General features: G+C 34.9%; 1 protein-coding gene across 1 annotated transcript in view; it reads left to right on the top strand.

Moving 5' to 3' along the window:
* The window catches only part of Stxbp5l (syntaxin binding protein 5L), a 223,895-nt gene that overhangs the window by 137,475 nt on the left and 64,059 nt on the right, over positions 1–22,361 (top strand). The window contains exons 13-18 of the mRNA XM_051191450.1: positions 1,038–1,185; positions 1,997–2,064; positions 6,980–7,020; positions 9,399–9,616; positions 11,742–11,914; positions 13,325–13,450. Coding sequence (XP_051047407.1) covers positions 1,038–1,185; positions 1,997–2,064; positions 6,980–7,020; positions 9,399–9,616; positions 11,742–11,914; positions 13,325–13,450 — 774 coding nt within the window. The remainder of the gene's footprint in view (positions 1–1,037; positions 1,186–1,996; positions 2,065–6,979; positions 7,021–9,398; positions 9,617–11,741; positions 11,915–13,324; positions 13,451–22,361) is intronic.

Here is a 22,361-nt window from a genome sequence, read left to right as displayed (position 1 = left end):
ATGCAAATAGAGTACAGGTACTTGCCAACATATATGCTTTTTCTAATAACTCCCCAGGAAACAGTCTTTTGGAAATAATAATTTTACTTGTTGGCGGTGAATGTCAACAGAATATCGTAAAGTGTGTTTTTCTTCGGTATTTTGTGCTTACTTTCTGCCTATTGGATAAAATAATGTTTCCCAAATATCTTCATTGTGCTATTTACTGTGTTTAGGAGCTTGTTGTCAAATTCAAGTGTAGGTGTGGTCTTTGAAGTGATTCGCTCTTACTTTCCCCTAACTACTCAACCTTAACCATGATCAGAATACGTTATATGAAAAAAAAATCTATTTTTAATAAGAAAGGAAAAAATAGTGATACAATGAATGGTTTGTACTTTGAAATCAAGAATTTACAATTTGCTAAATTTATCCTACTTGTCATTAACTATGGCTTGCTTCTCCTGGTTTGATTTTGCATATGCTGCTGTCCTGATCTGAAATACTGTGTCCTTGCAGCCCTTCAGACTGGCAGAAGGAGACCCCCTTCACTAACAGCATGGCTTAGTGGAGGCCCCTGCCACCCTGAGAATTTGGCTTCTACCACAAATATTCTAAGACCGTTTCTGTATTTCTTTGAAAACATAAAATTTACATATGTTTTACTATTTAAAAGAACTTTAAGTAATATATTAAATATATTATGCCTTTAAATAGTATAAAGGTATAATAATAAAATACTAAACAGTAAAAGGTATATTATACCTTTAAGACATTGAGCTTATTATATAGTATTTTAGTTTAATACAATTATTGTATTCATATTAGCAGAGTGTGTCATTATGGCATGTTGGAGGCCTGGAAAGAAAATTAATTTCCATCATTATTAGCATCTCATTTTAGAGATAATTATATTTTATAAGTATTCAAATAAAATGATTTTATGGTGCTAAAAGGAATAAAATTTATAATGTTTATAAACATTTTAGGGCTTGTTTATGAAAATTATTTCATGTATTATCTTTGCAAAATGACTCTATATTGTTTTTATCTATTAGTTTTCCAATCTTTGAAAATCCATATCCGATGGACATTCATGAGTCACCAGTTACCTGCACAGCATATTTTGCCGATTGCCCTCCAGATTTGATTCTAGTACTCTATTCCATAGGAGTCAAGCATAAAAAACAAGGATACAGTAATAAGGTAAAGCTTTTCTGTATTTGTATGTATGGTAATGCTTTTTCTTGTCTTTTTATATGACATTTGTTTTTCTTGTCTGACTTTGCACACAATGTGATTTGAATGAAACTTTGGAAGTTGTGAGATGGCATTGTCAAAGATGTAACCAGGGTAATTCAGTTTCCTGACTGTGTATAATTATAAACCTATAAGGTTATAAATTTTCCGTATACTAAGTATGTGATTACATTCTATGATCTATTTATCAGTCATGCTTATTTTGTACTACTTATATGATGTATCAGAGTCAATGGTAAGTACCCTTGCATCCTTTTTTTAAAGAAATTCAAGAATAAGTTCTTCCTAATTTATCATTTGAAAGACACAATTAAAACATTCATTGCTAACATGAGATTTTTCTTTGCAATGTTTAAAATGATACAAGTATTTATAATTATCACGAAATAATTAATATGGTTTCTGTTATTGGCTCAGGATAACTGAAATATAGAATTCAAAGAAGCACAATTTACATATGTGTTGGCAACACATACTACATGGCATATGTTGCAACACTGTATTTATTCAAATAAAAATACTTCTTACTGGTTTGTATAAATGGTAATACTGGTGAAAATCTATTTTAAAGGAGTTATTTTGCATTTACAGATCTATTTACTTAATAAAAGAATTGAAGATAACTATGTACATGATCTTTGTTTTGTAATGATTCAGTATTAAACATTTCTATTATTTTGTAACATTTAATTCTAAGATTCTAAGCATTTAAACTGAAAAAATAAAAGCCATACATTCTCTTTGATAATCTATTTAGGAATGGCCAGTCAGTGGAGGAGCTTGGAATCTTGGAGCACAAACTTATCCAGAAATTATTATTACTGGGTGAGTAACAAGTTTTCTAAGTTGTAAGTTATAAGATATTATGCTATAAATTTGATAACAATAAAAATATTTTTAAGCTTTGATACTTATATGAATTTGAATCATTTAAGTAAAAGTAAGAATTGAAGAAATAGCTTTAATCCATAGTCTTAACTTTAATGAAAGATACAATCATATTGCTGGAAAAAGAATTATAATAAAAGAATTCTATTTAGATTATATTAGAAGAAAGCCATAGAAAAATTATGATAGAAATTCACAGGAAATGCTTCATTTGGAGGTCATAGAACATTAACTTCAGGAAAGCACTCAACAAAACCTCATGATGCCTACAAAGTCAGGAATCATGTTTTGCATCTCCTTTGAATATAAGATGCCCTCCACAGGCTCAAGTGTTACCTTCTTGATACCTACCTGGTAGTGCTATCTTGGAAAAATGAAGAAACTCCAGGAGATGGAACCCAGCAGGAGAAAATAGGCCACTAGATCCATGCCTTGAAGGGCTAGACCAGTGCCTGGTCCCTTCTGTTTTCTTTGCTTCTGCCCAACCACCTTGAGATGAATAATTTGTCACATGCTCCCATTGCTGTAGTGTAAACTGTTTTGTCATATCACATTCTCCCTGCCATGGTGGACTGTGAACACTTGAACAAAACCAACCTTTCCTCTCAAGTGTTTAAATCAGGTATTTATCCCAGTGACAAAACATTCATCAAATGGCAAAAATTTGCATCAAAGTTCATAGCATCAGAAATGTTACTACTTTGAGCTGGGTGGTGGTGGTGGCTGTGGCGGTGGCAGCGGCAGTGACACTTGCAGCAGACCTCTGTGAGTTCAAGGCCAGCTTGGCCTACAGAGTGAGTACCAGGAGAGGCTCCAAAAGTACACAGAGAAACACTGTCTTGAAAACACACACACACAGTTACTACTTTGTAGACCAACCCTCTTCATGTCCTGGTAATAGGAATTAAAAAGAGATATAGCTACATAAAGTATAAACATAAAATATAAATATGTAAGCATAAAATCTACATTGTTAATAGTAAGTGCTTTAATAGGATCACATAGTAAATTTTGTACTAATGGTGACAAGTTCCTCATCTATCCCAGGCAAAACAAATAACAGAAGTGATTTCTCCTTATCCAAAGAATGAGAAAAGGAATACACCTTACTTAACACAAACTAGTACCTCTAAGTTAAATTACACACACACATGCACTACAGACCCAACGCATTCCAGCAAAGGTCACATTCAGAACTTAGACTTTTATCATCACCAGGCTCTAAAGTTCCCCAGTTTCTCTTCATTTCCACTGAGTAAAAACCCATCTCTGGTGACATCAGTAGAAATCACATGAAGCTAGGATTCCCAGCATATCCAGCAATAATGAGCAGCAGCAGTCACTATTACCTATTCCTTTCTCAGTGTCAGTCATGTGAGGTGAGAAAAGAATGTGGACAGTGCTGGAAAAGCATTCAAAGAAATAATGGCTGAGTCTTAACAAATTTAGCAAGGAAAAAAAACTCACAAAAATAAAAAAAAACCTAACAAGCAAACAAAAACATAAACAAAAACAAAAAACAAAACATGAACATACAGAGTCTAGAGTTGGAATAAAACCCAAGAAGACAATCACATCGAGATGTGTCATGGTCAAACTGTGCCACAATAAACACCAAAGAAAGGTGTTGAGATACACAATAGAGAACAGGACTCCCACACATAAAACTAAACTAATATGATGAATGACAGATTGTGCATCAGGAAACCTTTAAGACAGCTAGGATTGCCAACCAGAGCTAAACATTTAGCCACTGTGATGGTAAGCAGCATGCCTGAATGCTTGGTTGGTGCCATGTGCCAGCTCTATCAGGCCCAGTTTGTCCTTACAGATCAAGTCATCAACAGCAACGGAGTACTCTACCATGAGCAATGTTTTGTGTGTGCACAGTGCTTCTGGCTCTTGTATGAGTTTGAGGGCTAGCGGTACTGTGAGCATGACTTCCCTGGGCTGTTTGCTCCATGCTGTGGATTCTGCAGTCATTTGTCACTGGACACATGGATCAAGGCCATGAGGTTGGTGAACTAGCATCCACGCTGTTTCCATTGTGAACCATTTTGTGGAGCTAGGTGGCCTGAGCTTTGTGAGGAATTCAGGGACACCTCTGCCGGCCTTGCCACATTTCATCTGCCAGTCATCTGACAGCTTCCCCTAATATTCAGGAATGATGCCCACCACCTATACCAATTCAGCCGCTTCCGCTGGGGAAGGAGCTGACCTCCAAGTGGTAACACCACTCTCCTGCCTGCCTCTCCATGACAAAATGGTTGTCCACATGGAGGGCTGTGTAGTAGAGGCAGTGGGAAAACAGTGCCAAGTGTGAGAACCCATTCCTGTAGCTCCAGCAATCATAAGAAGGGCCTGGCCTACTGTGAGACCTACTATACTCAGATCTTTGGGGGACAGGTATCTTCTCTCATGTAATTGAGGGTGATGGAAGAAGTTTGTGGCATTCTATATGAAGCCTATGTGTAGAAGGGGCCAGAAAATTTCCCCTGGAGCTGAAGAAGAGGCTGAAGAAGCTGTCTGATCTGACTTCCCAAAAGACCCAGCCAAGTCTGCAGATATGAACTAAGTCTGAAGGTCCTTGGCCTCCATTTACCTGCCTGTAGAACCTGATGGTCACTTCCCACTTGTACTCTGTCCCAACCTCCTTCCTCTGGGATGTCACCCTTTCTGTGCCCAGTATGCCCGTACTCATCTTCTGTGTCATTTCATCTTATGCCCGTAACTCCAGGGACAGGAACAAGTTGGATTGGGGGGATAGTTGGAGGACATTTATGTTGTTAGGGATATATGTTGTTAGGAAGAAATTAAAATGGCTAAGAAATACCTGAAAAAAAGTTCACACATCTTAGCAATTATGGAATTGCAATAACAAACAAATAAAAACTTTGAGATTTAATCTCACCCCAGTCAGGATGATTTAGAACAACGAAACAACTGGCAACTACTGGTGAGGTTGTGGAAAAAGGAATACTTACTCACTGTTAGTAGAAATACAAATTTGTATTTCCACTCTGGAATCAGTATGGATAATCCCAAGGAAACTAAAACTAAATCTACTATATGACCCAATTATACCATTCCTTGACATAAGCCCAAAGGATGCAACATCTTATGATACAGATACTCGCTCAGCAGTGTTCATAGTGTCCCTATTCACAATAGACAGCAAAGGGGAGAGAGATTTATATATTGGTCAGAGGTAACATTGGAAGTGTTCTAAAACTGGATTAAAGTATCAATGTGAATAGTAACTAAAATATTAAATTACTGACAGTGTGTATAATATTTTAGTAAATCTGTTGAAGTAAATTATGACTACCATCCATTAAAAAACTGCTAAACATATAAATTGGGGTCAACATCTCAGCTAATATGTTGCATGCACATATGCACACACATATTCCAAAATAAAAATAGCTTCACTGTATCTTTAGAATGGGACTTAAATTATAGGTAGAGTCCTCGAACCTTTTGTTTTTCAAAATTTTGACTAGTAGTTCCTTCACATACAAGTTTTCTAATCAGTTTATTTCTACAATTTTTTGAAATATTCCACTGAGCTTTACACTGAATCCATGTGATTTGTGAGGACCACTATGAATGTTATGATCATCAGGAGTATACTACTCCTGTTCTCTTAAGACTACATCTTCTTTCTCAGCTTATGGCTTTAACATAAATTATAATGGTTTATGTCTAAATGTTTTTTAGTCTCTTAGTATTGTAAATGATAATTGATATTTTGATAATCCAAGTTTTTTTTTCAGTTAAAAAGAAACAGTATTGATTTTTGTATGCTAGTCTTCATTTTAGTAGCACTTTCATTGAGCTATTGCGATTTTGCAAATCAATTACAAATTCTACAAACAGAAGCAATTCTATTTTTTCTTTCCTGACTTGTCAGTTTATAATTTGTTTTTTTCTTTAATGCAATTTTAATACCTCCACTACAACACTAAATAAATGGTGAAAATAAATATTTTTTTTGCATTGTTACTGATCTAAGAAGAAAAACATTTGTTCTCTTGTAATCATGTATGCTTGGCAATGTTTGTAGCTGGCTCTTAGCTGTCCTTTGTTAAATTAAAGGCACTTGTGTTCCTCATCAATCATGTTACTTCCTGAATGGATGGTGAGGTTTTGTCTACTGCCTTTCTGCATCATTTTGAATAACCAAATGGATTTTCTTATTTTGGAGAATTAGATTTTCATTCTGGATAATTAGGATTTGCCAACTGATTTTTATTTAAAATGTTTACTATGGTTCTACATTCCTGAAAATTTCCTCTTGGTTATGAGGAATTATTCTTTGTATATCTTTTATTTACTCATATTTTCTTGATTTTTTTTTTTTGTCTGTGTAGTAGGATATTGTTGAACCTTCATTTCCTGAAACATTTTTTTCTGTGTTTGGTTTCAGATAATTCTGATTTTCCCAAATGTATTGAGAAGTAGTATGGCTTCTTTGTTTTATAGATAAGTTTGTATACAATAAATTTATATTAATAAATCATGACAGTTTTAGATCATCAGTCCAGATTTTTGCTTTTATATTTTGCTAACTATTCAAGTTATATATTTATTAAATTTTAACAATTTTTAAAAATATTATTTCATAAGCCATTTTACTGTTCACTGTGATACATATAATCTTTTTTCTAATCTTTAGAGTACAATGTATTTTTTGTGTCATTTTTTTCAGCTTAGTATTATTTATTATGTATGAATATTCACTACAATGATAATTTAATGAAAACATTATCAGTGGTACTCAAAGTCTTATGTATTAGAGTGACTATTTTACTTGATGTTCTTTAATTAATGCTAATTTATTCTTACCTAGTCATGCGGATGGATCAATAAAATTTTGGGATGCTTCTGCAAGTAAGTTTTATATTTATCCCCACTCAACAGAAAGCACTTTGTTCATATTTATTCATGGCCATCCACCACCTTTTAATTTGAATAATTACCATCTCAGAAATATTTTAGCATGATTATAATTATATTGCTTTATTACAAAATCAATTTCCTGTATTTTAGATCAGCTTGAAGTAGCTCTACCCTAATTGTATTCAATAATATTAAATAAACAAGATTATGGCCACTCTTTTAGAAATCCTATGTAAAAAAAAGAATGTTGTATCAGGAAAAGAACCAAGCTTTGTGAGATTAGCTGTTCAATTTCTTCTTTTCTGACTTGTCAGTTTGTAATAATCTGTGTCCCACGTGTGTGCCATTTGACAAGTGTTTTTATTCCTCTGTTCTCAGCGTCTCTATCCCAATCTATAAAAGTCCGTGAGACTCAAAATAAATTATTTGATAACAGTAAAAAGTATTTTTAATAGTTTGACAATTAGATAATTTAAGGATAATGTGTGGTCAGTGTAGAAGGGCCTGTTAACTTACCTTAGCCATCATTTTACCCATGTATGTCATTCACAGAGCATGTTATTTTCTTTCTTAGTTTTAAAACAATCTTATTTTGCATTACCAACCCAAGTTCCCTCTCCCTCCCACCCTCCTCTTCCCCACAACTTTCTCCCCACCCCACCTCCCTATCTACTCCTCAGAGAGGGTGAGGCCTCCCATGGGGAATCATGTTCTTCCAAAAAGTGAAAAAAAATGCACATATATAAACACATGGCAAACTATGAAAACTCTAAATGTAGTGTAATCAAATGCTATTTTAATGAGAAATGATAGTGATTTATTTGAACCAGTAAATTTCAAGAAAGATTATTTATATATTTACATATTTATTTTTCAGACAGGTTATTTTTAGGCAGCCTATTCTGGCCTCTAAGACTCTTATGCCTCAGCCAATCACTTTCTAGAATTACAATTATTCACCACCATCCTAGGTAGAAATAATATTTTATGGCTTAACAGCTAATCTGAATTTCGTTAGATAATTAAAACTCCAGTGGTTCTCAAACTTCCTAATGCCACAACCCTTTAATACAGTTTCTCATGTTGTGACCTCTGACCATAAAAGTATGTCATTATTACTTTATATTTCATAACTGTAATCTCTCTACTGCTATGAATTGTAATATGAATATTTGATAATACAGGGTATCTGACATGTGACCCCTGCAAAAAAAAGTAATTCGACCCTCTATGGGTTACAACTCACAGGTGGAGAATTACTGCTTGGCAGTCAAGAATAGGGCAGTGGTGGCACATGCCTTTCTTTCCAGCACTAGGGAGGCAGAGACAGGAGGATCTCTGTGAGTTTGAGGCCACCCTGGTCTACAGAGCAAGTTCCAGGACAGGCTCCAAAGCTACACAGAGGAAATCCTGTTTCAAAAAACTATAAAAATAATTTTTAAAAAATCAGAATATTATGTTAGCAATTTTAGTTTCTGAGAATGTGTAACATGAGGCAACAGTCTTGAAAATTAGAAACACAAGAAAACCGATTAATATGACACAAAGGTGTCATCTAACCTACAATTCCATTTCAGCTTTTACCAACTATCTCAATGATGTCCCTTACAACAGCAGCACAACAACCAAAAGGACCACTTTTTCATCTAGTCATATTTTCAGATCATTAAAGCCTAGAGTGAACCCACGTAGTTCATGCCACTGACAAGTTGTAAAGTTCAGGCCAATTATTTTGTCTTCAATACTGCTTCTTGTTAAATTCAAGCTGTGCCCTATTAGCAGGAGATGTTAGAAGAGTTCTCTTGAAGACCATTCATAGAGCAAGAATCTTTTGTTTTGTATGAGGAACTATGTTTTTTATTCTGCTCTGAAGTGGAAATAACTTCCCTGGAATAAATATTATTGAAAACCATTCATAAACCCAGAGTTTCATCAGCATATACATGACCTTTTCTTAACTAAAAACACCTGGATGAAATCATTCCCAAGACAATTAAAGATTTCTGTCTAAAAAATAAGTAAACTATCAAGAATATCATATCAACATCTCATCAAGCAATTAAAGGGGTTGTTGTAAAAAACAAACAAAACAAACAAACCATGGAGCCATCCCAACCTGGAAGGTTTATATTGTGATTTCTATTTTAAGCTTTAATAATTCCAGTGCCCATGAACATTTTTTTTTTTTATAGCTTCTCTCTTGATACTCCTGACAAAGAGGACATGACACTGACGGTTTACTATGTAAATGGCCTTTGCCTTATCTAGGGTTTACTTTTGTGATTCAACAAAATACACTGAAGAAAAGTTGAACAATTTCTAAGAATTAAAATCAAACTAGGAAATAACTGCACTTTAATATTTTATAGTGACTCTGCAGATGTTGTACAAGTTAAAAACTTCAAAAGTATTTGAGAAGCAGAAGGTAGGAGATGGCAAACAAACCTGTGAAATTGCAGAGGAAGATCCATTTGCTGTTCAGATGATATACTGGTGTCCAGAGAGCAGGATATTTTGTGTATCAGGAGTCTCTGCATATGTCATAATTTATAAATTCAGCAGACATGAAATTACAACAGAAATAGTGGTAAGTTACTTCCAGTTTAACTTTTCTATTTATAGTTACTGAAAGAAACAATTATGTACTTGAACTATTACTTGGTATGGTTTTCAAGTCATGAAGAGACATTATAAAATCCATAGTATTTTAAATTATTGTTACTTAATATATTTAAAGGTAGTTTATTTTCAAATGAACAGTTTTCTAACAAAACTTCCAATATCAAAATGAACTTGCTATTTTAAATTTATCTCACTAAAATTGAATATCATATTCTCTTCAATGTTGTATCTAACTGACTGGACTGAATCATTTCCTAAGTTTAATTGCCAATATTATAATATCAGCATTAAACTTACTTATAATGAAAAATTTCTTAGTATAGTATATATCACATTTAAAGTAGGTATATAGTATATGACTAAAAATGTATATGTGTACATGCATTTAATTAGTGCAGTTTTTGCTTTCTGTGTAAGTATCAAATTGGATAGGCCTTTCCTTTTAAAAATTTAACTGCTTTTTTGTTGTCTTGTTACTTACCTATCATAAATTATTACTTCTTAACTATAAGATACCTACACTTAATGGTTTCTTATGTAGTAAAATTTTATATGGTAAAAGTAAGTAAAATATTACCTTACCAAAATTTTAATTTTAAAATTCATTACACAAAATTCTGAATATAAAAATAATGATGTTACTATGGTATTAATTACATCTAAGTTAATATACCTGTAATTTTCCAATTATGGCCTATGTAATTTACCCATTTTCTTTTTACCAAACTATAAAGATTATTTCATACAGGGCTTTTTTAACTCAATTAAAATACTTATTCTTTTAGAGTATATTGAATTCCTGGGGCTTGAGTTCACAGGTACCTAAGTTTCAACCCTAATTTTAGAAGTGATTGTGTGTGTGTATGTGTGTGTGTGTGTGTGTGTGTGCGTGTGTGTGAACAACAGGCAGTAATAGAATCTAGGTACAATATTACACACACACACACACACACACACACACACAAACACACACACACGCTTTTTCCCTATGGAAAAATTGGAAGTAGACCATAAAAGCAAAGTGGTAATACTCAAGCTAATTTCATCAAGTTTTTATATTGGTGTTATAGCAACATCAGCACTGTGTATTAATTAGTAAGTACTCAATTACTAACTCACTAATAACCAGATTGTCACTGCCAGAAGGCTTCTAGTAGTTTAGAAATAACTATTATAGTAAGTTTGATAATATTGCTGTGTTCATGACATGGGAATATTACCTTAATCTGCTTTTAAATATCAAAGTATACTCATTACAATGTAAATTAAATACTTTTTATAAATATATACACATACTTGTTTTAATTTCTTTCATTGGGATAACTATCAATTTCTCCTTTTATTTTAATCATCCACCAAATTACAATTCTATCAGAAAATGTCTTAGTTAGGGTTTCAATTACTATGATAAAACACCATGACCAAAAGCAACTTGGGGAGGAAATAACTTATTTCATTTATACTTCCAGATGTTATCAGTCACCAGAGAAGTTATGACTCAGGCAGTGTGGGAACTCAGGCAAGGTGTGAACCTGAAGGCTAGAACTGATACAGACATGGGAGAAAAATACTGCTTGAAGCCTTGCTCCTCAAGAGTTAGTCAGCCCACTTTCTCATACAACTCAGAAGCACCTGCCCAGAGTTGGCACCACACACAGTGGGCTGGACCCTCCCATGCCAATCACTAAGAAAATACCCAATGGGCTTGCCTACATGCCAGTCTGTTGGGAGACATTTTCTTAACTGAGGCTGTCTCTTCCAAAATGACTTTAGCTTGTATTAAGTTGACAAAACAAATTTAAGAAATCATAGGAATATTCATTATATAAGAATTTATTTTCACTGACAGGCATCTTTCTTATCGGTCTAAGGAATTAATAACTACGGTTTTTGGGGGGTTATTGTCACTGAATAGTCCATATAATTCACTACATAATTCAGCTCAGAATAATTCTCAAATTGGTGTAATTTTTTTGATTTACTGGTCTAAAAATTATGAATAATTTCTAAAAACCTCAGATATATTAATGTGGTTTATATTTTTGTTATAACTTAGACTAAATTAAGACCTGACTTTTTTTTCTTTTTAGTCATTAGAGGTACGACTTCAGTGTGATGTTGAAGATATTATTACTCCAGAGCCAGAAACAAGTCCTCCGTTTCCAGATCTCTCATCTCAACTCCCCTCTTCAAGGAGTCTTTCTGGAAGCACCAATACTGTGTCTAGTGAAGGGGTGACCAAGGACAGCATCCCGTGCCTCAGGTAAAAACTGCTACCAAGTGCAAAGCATGTTCCTATATTAATTATAGAATTATTGCACAGTGTAACAGATAAAGTTAATATTGTCCCTTATTGTTAAATGAGCTATTAGAGAACATCGTTTTTTTTCTTTGAATTACTCCCCAAAAAGGCACACAGTGTTTTCATATTTCATTTGCCTATTTATATTTTTACCCAGAAGGTTCTAAAGGAAACATGGCTTTGATAAAATGAAAAATTTAGCAAGGCAAAATCGGGACCTGTTCTTCTAATTAGTAATTGTTGCTAAACATTTTATTCAATATATCTAAGCTTAAAAATATAATAAAATCATAGTGTGTAAAGCTTATAGCAACACTTATTTTGCTTTTATGCTTTTCATGATAGGATTTATAAATTGTTACTTATATATTGTCAAGTAAATGTTTCTTGGAGGATTCACCCTAAATAAGCAAGGGTTTCCTTAAGCCCCATATGAAAATACATGTTTCTATTACTTAAGAATGCTAGAAAGCTTGTTTCCTAATTTCTTATGCAAGTTTTTATGAAAAATTTAGAGATAAGATTTCAGCAACAAAAGCTATGCAATTAGCAGTAATCCATAACTTTCTTCTTTAAAGTTTTAAAAGAATTTCAAAAAGGAAATACAAGCATGAATTAATTGGAAGCAAAATCTACAAGCAAAAGAAAACCATTAAATTTTAGTTAGCAAAGTGCTCTTACAAGTTTATGTATATTTGCATTTGTTTATTTATGTGCATGTAACGTGAGTACACACTCTCTCTCTCTCTCTCTCTCTCTCTCTCTCTCTCTCTCTCTCTCTCTCTCTCTCTCTCTCTCTTCTCTCTCTCTCACACACACACACACACACACACACACACCATTCTGTACATGTGAATGTCAAGGACAACCTGTAGGAATCTGTTTTCTCCTTCCACCTGGTGAGTCTTCAGATCTTTCAGCATTAATGGCAAGCACCTTTACTTGCTGAGCTATTTTGTCAACTCATTCCTACCTTTAATTTTCCTTCATATCACTTTATTTCATTTAACCAAATTCAAAGAAAATGAAAACCAATAACAGAACATTTAAAGTAGCACTGTAGAGCTAGCTATTTGTTTCCTAAGAAGCCCTATCACTACAGTATAAATCTAATAACATAGACAGTTATAAAATGTAGACGAATTTAAGATAGGGATGATGGAGAAAAACCAGCAAAATAAAATCTGATGTGAAGACGAACTTAGCACTAACAATTATTGACATAGGGTTCACTTGAGAAACACTGAAGTAAATCTCATCTGCATTCTTGCCCCCAACGATATGTATTTTTGAAGCATGTTTCTGTGTAAATTCTTAAGATGAGTAAGCATGCTAAAATTGTATGTGATAGAATTATGTTTTTGTTTCTAGTGTGAAAACACGGCCAGTGCGGATGCCACCTGGTTATCAAGCCGATCTTGTTATTCAGTTGGTGTGGGTAGATGGTGAGCCTCCCCAGCAGATTACCAGCCTTGCAATAAGCTCAGCATATGGAATGTAAGTAATTAAGTTTTCGTAAGAATTTTAAACAACTTGCAAATGTTTCTTTTAAAATATTAAGACTGAAATTAGAATAATTCCTTAGCTCAATTTTTACTAGATTTACCATAGTATGATACATTAAAAATTAAGCTTATGCTATGACTATTTGGGTTTTTTTCCTTGATTTTGTATTAGTGGTAATGTTCCTACTTTAGATTTTTCTTTTTGGATTGACTTGAATTTTCTACCCACCTTCCCCATGTGTTTCACTTTGGGTACCATCTTTTGACCTGTCTTGTAGAGTTCACTTCCAATTCGTCTGATTGATGGTAGATCTTCCTGCAGACTTTGGTTTCAGTTACACTTGAAATAGAGCAAATTTTAGGTTTCTAATGTAAACTGTTTTTTTTTTTTTATTCTATCCTGTTACTTTGAAGATGGGTGAATCCAAGATACCCTTTTCAAAAGATTGGCCTTCAAAGGCAGGGGAAAGATTATTAGAATTGAGAGTCTGTGGACTTATGCCACTCAATGCAGGAACTGAGAATTAGAGTAAATCATTAGAGAAAACATTTTCTCTGTATAGGAACTCCACATAGGAACATATAAAAATGGCAGCTTGGGTGCTTGCCTTCAGTTGCCAAAAAAAAAAAAAAGAAAGAAAAAGAAATCTCAAATCATCCTCAAAGTAAATTCCACCAAATGCAAAATATTAAATAAATAAATATTATAATCATTATACAGAATGTTTCTGTGATTTATTAAAGATGAAATCATGATTGTCCCATTTTATGAGGTAACATAAATTTTGAGTAATTGAAAATATTTTTACAATTATGGAAAATATATCTGACTCATATCAACATGAATTAAAAATTCTACTAAAATATAAATAAATCTATCAAGAAAACTGATAAAATTATTTATAACCGAAGTTCATTTACATCGGGAATGTAGATGGTTCTAATCATTTCAAATAAAGCAGGGCAATTTATCCAATTAACAGAATGAAGTAGAAAAGGCATATGATCAGGGATGCAAAAACAAAAAGCATCTGAGAAGCTGCCCATGCTCCAGCAGCTAGAGCTGCACCCATACACATATTGGAAGTACTGAGTAGATTCAGAGGTTAAAACAACGCAACCACTTGAAGTTAGGAAGAAATGGTGGAAAGTGAATGGGAGAAGAATTGGAACAGAGAAGATGAGGGATAGACTTGATCAAAACACATAGTATATGTGTACAAAATATCCCTCCTATGAAACAAAATACCAACAATACTTCCCCTAACAGCCCTAATCTTACTATCCATAGGAGGTCTCCCACCATTAACAGGTTTTCTCCCAAAATGACTTATCATCTCAGAACTCTTAAAAAATAATAGCCACATCCTAGCCACATTAATAGCCATAACAGCACTAATCAACCTATTTTTCTACACACGCTTAATTTACTCAACATCCCTAATCACCTTCCCAACAAACAACACCTCAAAAATATTCTTACATCACATTTACATAAAAAAATGTACTCTCCTACCAACAATGACTATTCTAAGCACTATGATTCTCCCTCTATCAACCATATTAGCATAAGAAGTTTAGGATAAAAAGTCCGAGAGCCTTCAAAGCCCTTAGTAAACATACAAGTTTAACTTCTGCCTAAGGACTGTAAGTCTTCATCTTACATCTAATGAATGCAAATCAATTGCTTTAATTTAAGCTAAATCCTCACTAGATTGGCAGGACTTAAACCTATGAAATTTTAGTTAACAGCTAAATACCCAACTACTGGCCTCAATCTACTTCTCCCACCTATCAGAAAGGGGGCGGGAGAAGCCTTAGTAGAGTATGTTATCTACACCTTTGAATTTGCAATTCGATGTGATTATCACCTTAAGACCTAGTAAAAAGAGGCCTAAAACCTCTGTCTTTAGATTTACAGTCTAATGCTTACTCAGCCATTTTACCTATGTTCATTAACCGCTGACTATTTTCAACCAATCACAAAGATATCGGAACCCTATATTTAATATTCGGGGCCTGAGCGGGCATAGTAGGTACAGCCTTAAGTATTTTAATCCGAGCAGAATTAGGCCAACCAGGAGCCCTACTAGGTGATGATCAGATTTATAATGTAATCGTCACAGCCCATACATTCGTAATAATCTTCTTTATGGTTATACCAATAATAATTGGGGGGTTTGGAAACTGGCTAATCCCTCTAATAATTGGAGCACCAGACATAGCATTCCCACGAATAAACAACATAAGCTTCTGACTTCTACCACCTTCATTTCTTCTACTACTAGCATCATCAATAGTTGAAGCTGGGGCCGGAACAGGATGAACTGTGTACCCCCCACTAGCAGGAAACCTAGCCCACGCGGGAGCATCAGTAGACCTAACAATCTTTTCACTGCACCTGGCAGTTTTATAGAAAACACACATGCACACATACATATGATAAGGTTCAATACCAATTGGTGAATTTAAAGAAGCTACTAGTTAAAATATGAAGACAATTTTCTTACTCTAACACATGGCAACAAGCACTATATTTTTGGTGAAATTATAGACATTTTACCCGAGTTTAAAAAAATAAAAGATAAGTATCTTAGCTTATTTGGGCTGCTGTAATAAAGCACCTTAGACTGGGACTTTATGTACAACAGAAGTATATTACTCAATTCTGGAGTCTGGAATGGCCACGCTCAGGGCATCAGCAGATTCAGAGTCTGACAGCATTCACTGTTTCAGAAATGGCATTTGATGCATTCTCGTGTAGAAGATGCAGCACACAAGCTTTATCTCCTACTAGAGGATCTGATCTCATCTGTGAGATGGAAGTCCTCAAGACCTACAGACTCCACATCTCAATACCATCAACTTGGGTTTTATGTTAAACATACTTGACAGTAAGCATTATGTTTGTCAATTGCATGTGCTGTTTAAGCTTTCTGAGAAGCTAGTCCTGAAGAAAGGGTTGATGTGTTCCCCTCATTTCAGACCTAAGCATGTTTCCCCAAAATGTCCTCCAAGGCCCCCTGTCTAGGGACAGGCTGGTCCAATGACCTGTGACATGGAAAAAAGCAGCCAGCAGAGGGTATTGAGAACACTGTGCTCTTGAGAACAGCTAGAAAGAAAAACCATTTCAATAGAGGCTTCTGCTAATTATCACTTGCTATGAAAATGTCTTCAGTGGGAGTGAAAAGCCAGAAGCTCATCCAGAAAGAGGAAGTGCAATCTGGAACTCCAGATGACTGCCTCAGCTTCCCTGGTTGACTGCTATCAGATAAGCCCTAAGCGTTATATTATCTGTGTTCTCTCAAGCAGGCTACTCCTGGATGTTCTCTCTCTCCTTGATGTTATAAATTAAATTGTTTCCTTATCTATCTTATGCCTATTTGTTCTTTCTCTTCTGATCGCTCTAAATGTAATAAATTCACTAATTCAAAACTGAAAATATTTCTACTATAAACAATTTTTTAGACAACATAGAATACGTGATTTTGAGGAGCTACAGAAATTCAGACCATAGCTTTCTGCCCAAGATTCCCCCAAATTCATGTATTTATCACTTACAGAATAACCTTTATTCAACATTAACAGCTCCAAAAGTCTTATCATTTCAGCATCAGTCTGTAAGACTTAAGCCTGAAGTTTCATCTAGATGCCATCTGAATCAGACATGCTTGAGACTCAAAGTATGATTCATTGAGATATAAACTCCACTCCCTCAAGAATTTCATTCACCTACCTAAAGTTGTGATTCATGAGTCATCCTCTTCTCTAGCCATGACCCTATGAATTATATGCTTCCAAAATGAAATGACAATCAGTTTGTCCCACCATTCCAAAAGTCATAAATATAAAAGAATGGGATAATATATTCCAACTAAACCAAAAATATGGTGTGGAAATATTAAATCTTAACTCTGGTTAATAACTTGACTTTGTACTCCACCTTTCAACACAATGAGGTCATATTGGGCCTGACGGTTTGGGGTAACTATGTTGCTAGTGGAGAATAACTGGAATTATAACTCTTATGGGCTGAGATTCATTCCATGCCTGAATCTCCACTATGGTAAAGTAAATAGTGGAGGATTCAGTAGGAGGGAGATTACATCTCCATAGTCGTCATCCTGATAATGTTTTCTTGCTCTTCTTTGTCAGATTTCTGGCTAGGACCCTAAGTCCCTAGGGGAACTTCCTTAGCAATGTTGGTGAAGAGAGCAAGCCCATGTTTTTTGTATTTGTGTGCCATAGGAGCTTGTATGGGTGGGATATCATCAAGTTTTGTGACCTGAGTACTCCTAAGGATAAGCTATGGGGCCCATAATGAGCCTGAGGCTACAGAAATCGTACATGGAATTGATACTGTTAAGGGGTATGAGTAGGAGAAACACACCACACACCAAGATTCCTTAGTCTTTTAATGTCCCTCTTGTGATGGGGTTTCATGTTCTAAACCTTCACACTCTAGGACAGTGATGATCATGTAGGCCTATTTATCTCCAAAATGCCTTTAGGGTGATTCTACTATCTTGATGGATAGCACATAGTGTCTCCTTACTTTGTGATTATAATTTTTTTTTGTGATTATAATTTTTAATGCAATTTTTGCTTAAAAAATAAACTTTCTTTTTAAAATCATTATTGAGTTTAATATCTTAAAATTTTATTTCAAGATGCTTTAGAATGTACCACCCATATTCCTAATTTTCAGATTAAATATTTTTGTTTTTTCATTTCAATGTATAGTAGTCAAATCAAAGTGATGAGCATTTCTATCTCAATATCAATTGTCAACTTTTGCTTTTATTATTATTTTGAGGCTCTATCTAGAAAAATTATTGCCTGTATCAATGTGTTTCCTTTATATTCCAGTAGTTTCAGAGTTTTGGGTTCTATACTTGGGTTTTTTATTTATTTTGAAGTAATTTTATATAAACTGATATACAGCAGTTATTTCAGTACTCTGTGGATATTGGCACTAATCATTGAAAAGGCTGTCTTTGCTTCAATATAGATTTCTGGTGCCTTTGTTGAGTATAAGTTGGCTATCCACCCTAAACACATGTACATTTATTTCTGGGATGGCTCTTTTATTGGGTGACATGTTTATTTTATATCAGACTTATTTTGACCACTAGGATTCTGCAGAACTTAAGATTCAGTACATTGTTACCTTCATATTTGTTATTTGTTTCCTTTATGCTTGCTTTTGCTAATTGGAATATTTGTGCTTCCATGTAAACTTGATGATTTTTCTTTTTTGGTTTTGTGAAAATGTCATTGGTATTTTGCTAGGGATTATATTGAATCTTTAAAAAAACTAATTTTTTATGTATGTGAGTGTTTTGCCTGCATATATGGATGTTAAATGTGTGTCTGGTATTTCTGGAGGTCAGACAAAAGCACCAGATATCCTGAAACTTTAATTGCAGAGGGTGCTAGGAATTGAACGTGTGTCCTCTGGAAGAACAGCCAGTGCTCTTAGCTGCTGACCTATCTCGTCAGTTCCTAAACTGAGTATTACTGCAGCTAATATAGATATTTTAATAATGTTCTTTTAGTCTAAGAACTTAGCAGGTCTTTCAACTTTTGTGTATTTTTCTCAGTTTCTCTCTCTCTCTTCCTCTCTCTCTCTTCCTCTCTCTCTCTTCCTCTCTCTCTCTCTCTCTCTCCCTCTCTCTCTCTCTCTCTCTCTCTCTCTCTCTCTCTCTCTCTCTCTCTCTCTGTGTGTGTGTGTACATACTCACATGTGCCTGGGAGACGTGTGTATACATACATGTCCAAATGTGTGAGGGCACACATGCACATGGAGACCAGGGATTAACATGTCTTCTTCAGTCACTCTTTACTGTTTGCCAAGGCAGTCTTTCACAGATCCCAGAGCTAGCTAGTTTAGCTAATCTAGTTAGCCCATGTGCCCTGGGGATCCACTGTCACTGCCTCCAGAGTTCTTAGCTCATTCAGCTTTTACATGGGTGCTGGAGATATGAACTGCGGTTCTCATGCTCACAGTGTTCCCTAGCCCAGAGAACAATCCATGATAGCTGTACTTTGTTTTCAGTGAGTGAGTTCATTAAGTATGCAGAAAGTGGAAATAAACAAAAAAAAAAAAAAAAAAAAAAAAAAAAACAAGTACAGACAGAGGTAACAGATGGATAGGATAGCAAAACATCAACTGAGTGCACAGCATCCAGCAAAGGCTACAAGAATAGCCTGATTTGAGAGAACAAATAGTAGCTGTACCATCAAGTGAAGGACTTATAAATGCAGCAGACATCAGCTGGAAAACCTGAAGCAGTCAGTTCCAGGAACTCAGGTTGGGTCTTCTCTCCCTGGACCAGCCTCTGGCTTTTGATTCCTGATGTAAGCACTATTAGACTGTGAGACAACGATAGTAACCTCTGTTGTTCACAAGAGCACAATGCTTGTGTTCTTGGCCCATTTGCTTCTCTTTCCCCTTTACAGAGCCAACGAGGAAGCCTTATCCAGGATAGGGACTTTACAGAATTCTTGACATAAACATAATTGAGCCTGAGACAAGGGAGGGCTCTACACCCTAAAGCCTGCTTTCAACAAATGTAAACAACACATTTGTGTTGTCTTTATTTTCTCTATTTCAGTTTTCAAGTCTTGAACCATTTACTTCACCTGTTTAATTGGCTTTTCTTGGTTTTCTGTACTTTCTTTACTTTCGTTAAGGAATTTGTTCATTTCCAATTTTTTGTTTGTTTGTTTCCTCCATTTCTTTAAGGATTTTCTCACATCTTCTTTGAGGGCCTCTATCATTTTTATGATGATAATTTTTAAGTCGTTCTCTTCTGCTCCAGCTGCTTTGTTGTATTCCAGTCTAGTTGGTGTAGATTTCCTAGATTCTGGTAGTGTCATGCTTGTCTTTCTGTTGTTAGGTGTTTTCTTGTATTGCTGTTGTCTTCCCATAGCTTCTTCCAGTAGGTGTTGGTGGGGTCTCTCCCTCTGTCTATGGTACTTCCCCGGTGGGCTTAGGTGTGTCAGAGGTTCAATGTCTGTAGCTCTGGGTGTTCCAAGCTCTGTAGGAGGTCTTTCCAAAGGCAGGGGCCTGGCGATGGGGGGAGACCTAGTTTCAAAAGATGTTGATAGTGTTCAAGGACTGACAGTTAAGACTGACATTTAACCTCTAAATGCTTGTGCGTGCAAATACCATCCACATACACACGTGTAAACAAATACACACAACTCATACGCATACCCATACAACCATACAAAAGTGAACAATAAAATATAATCTTGGATTATTTCTTAGGTAACTATTCTTTGAAATCATTTGCTTGCTTATTATTGTAACAGTTTCTTTTCATTTTCGTAGTCTTGCATTGGTGTTTGCATTTTAGAGAGCAAGTTTCATCATCCTTTTCTAAGTAGGTACAGTGAGGGAAAACCTACCTGTGGATCGTTGTAAAGGTATTAAATAGATAGGGTAGAGAATCTTCTGTTCAAGAATGATACACTGGTATAGCTTCCATGCTACCTCTGATGGCTAAAGTCTACCTTGGTGAAGACCAGGAATCTTTGGTTTCCTAAGTTTCCAGTATCTGCAATGGCAGCAGCACTGAAAGCCCATCAAGTTCTAGAAGGCTCCTGGTTTCCATTGTTGTTTTCTTTCATGCATGGGAACTCTGTCTAAGGGGATCCCTCTTTTCAGGTCTAATGTCCTTACATACATACAGGAGCTTTGTTCACATTGTTCCTTTGTTCATATTTTTGTTCCTCTGTCACTTTGGTTGTACTCCAGGAGCTTGACCCATTGGTTAACTGTGGATTTCTGCATCTGTTTTTCTGTTTCTGGAAGAGGCTTCAAGCTTCTCTGGGGTTGGTTCTCATTTTTTTTCCACCCATGTAACCTTTTCCTGTATTGAACTGCTTTTACCATTTTTGTGTGTGGTCCTCTACCTATTTGGGCAATTTCATTTCTGTTTTTCATTTGTTTTATATTGTTCTTTATTTTCTTTCTATTGAGTTTTGTATCTTTTAATTATTTATAGTGTATCAATTTAACTTACTAGGTATAATTAAGTTTCTTTTCCATTTTGGAAGTTATGTATTTGACTTATATTGTTTTTATGTATGTGCACAATACCCCTTTGCAGGAGTTTGAGAAGTTCACAATGTACTTTTGTTCCCTCCAGTTCTTTGTACTATTTTTTCATAAATTCTGCAGTTATACCTCATGAACTCCAAATTATATTTTTATTTCCCTGTTTTAAATTGTCAGTTTTATTTTCAAAGAATGAGAAAAGTTTCCAATATTTGTCATCTAATTTTTATTCAGTGTCAATTTTCTTTTCACCACCAAAAGACATTATTGTTGTTTGTTGCACTGTTCTGTTAGTGTTTATTGCCCTGTTTGATCTCATATCTGAAAGCTTATCTTGTGGGGGTAAAATGTCTAAGAGACGAGTGTTGGGAAGAAAGGTTTTGGGATTTTTTGGTTATTTTTGTTTTCCCCAGTAACCAAAGAATGGAAAAGTGAAATCTTTCCACGTACTTCAATTTCTCAATTTCATGCAGTTGAGAAATTACAAACATAGTAAAAAGGAAGAATATCCATGTTTTCTCTAGAAATCATTTCAATAGGTGGAAAATTTACAGGAATTCAGGCACTACCTCTTATCATTCATTTCTGGTCATGGCAACTGGTTAATGCATTTTTCCACAAAAGATCTTACCATCAGGTTGTGGAGAGTAATCAATAACCATAGGAAGACCCTGTGATGTTTGTCTAAGTGTTTGGCTAGACAGCATGTTATAAATGGACAGATATGGGACCTAATATATACCTAATATATACCTAATGGTTCAGGTAACCAAAATGCCTGCCTAGGAAGGTGCTTTAAGTAATCACCTAGTTAATTAGTCAAATTGCATTTGTC

This window comes from Phodopus roborovskii, unplaced genomic scaffold (assembly GCF_943737965.1).
Source record: "Phodopus roborovskii unplaced genomic scaffold, PHOROB, whole genome shotgun sequence".
Classification (NCBI taxonomy): domain Eukaryota; kingdom Metazoa; phylum Chordata; class Mammalia; order Rodentia; family Cricetidae; genus Phodopus; species Phodopus roborovskii.
This window is presented reverse-complemented; position numbering and strand designations above follow the sequence as displayed.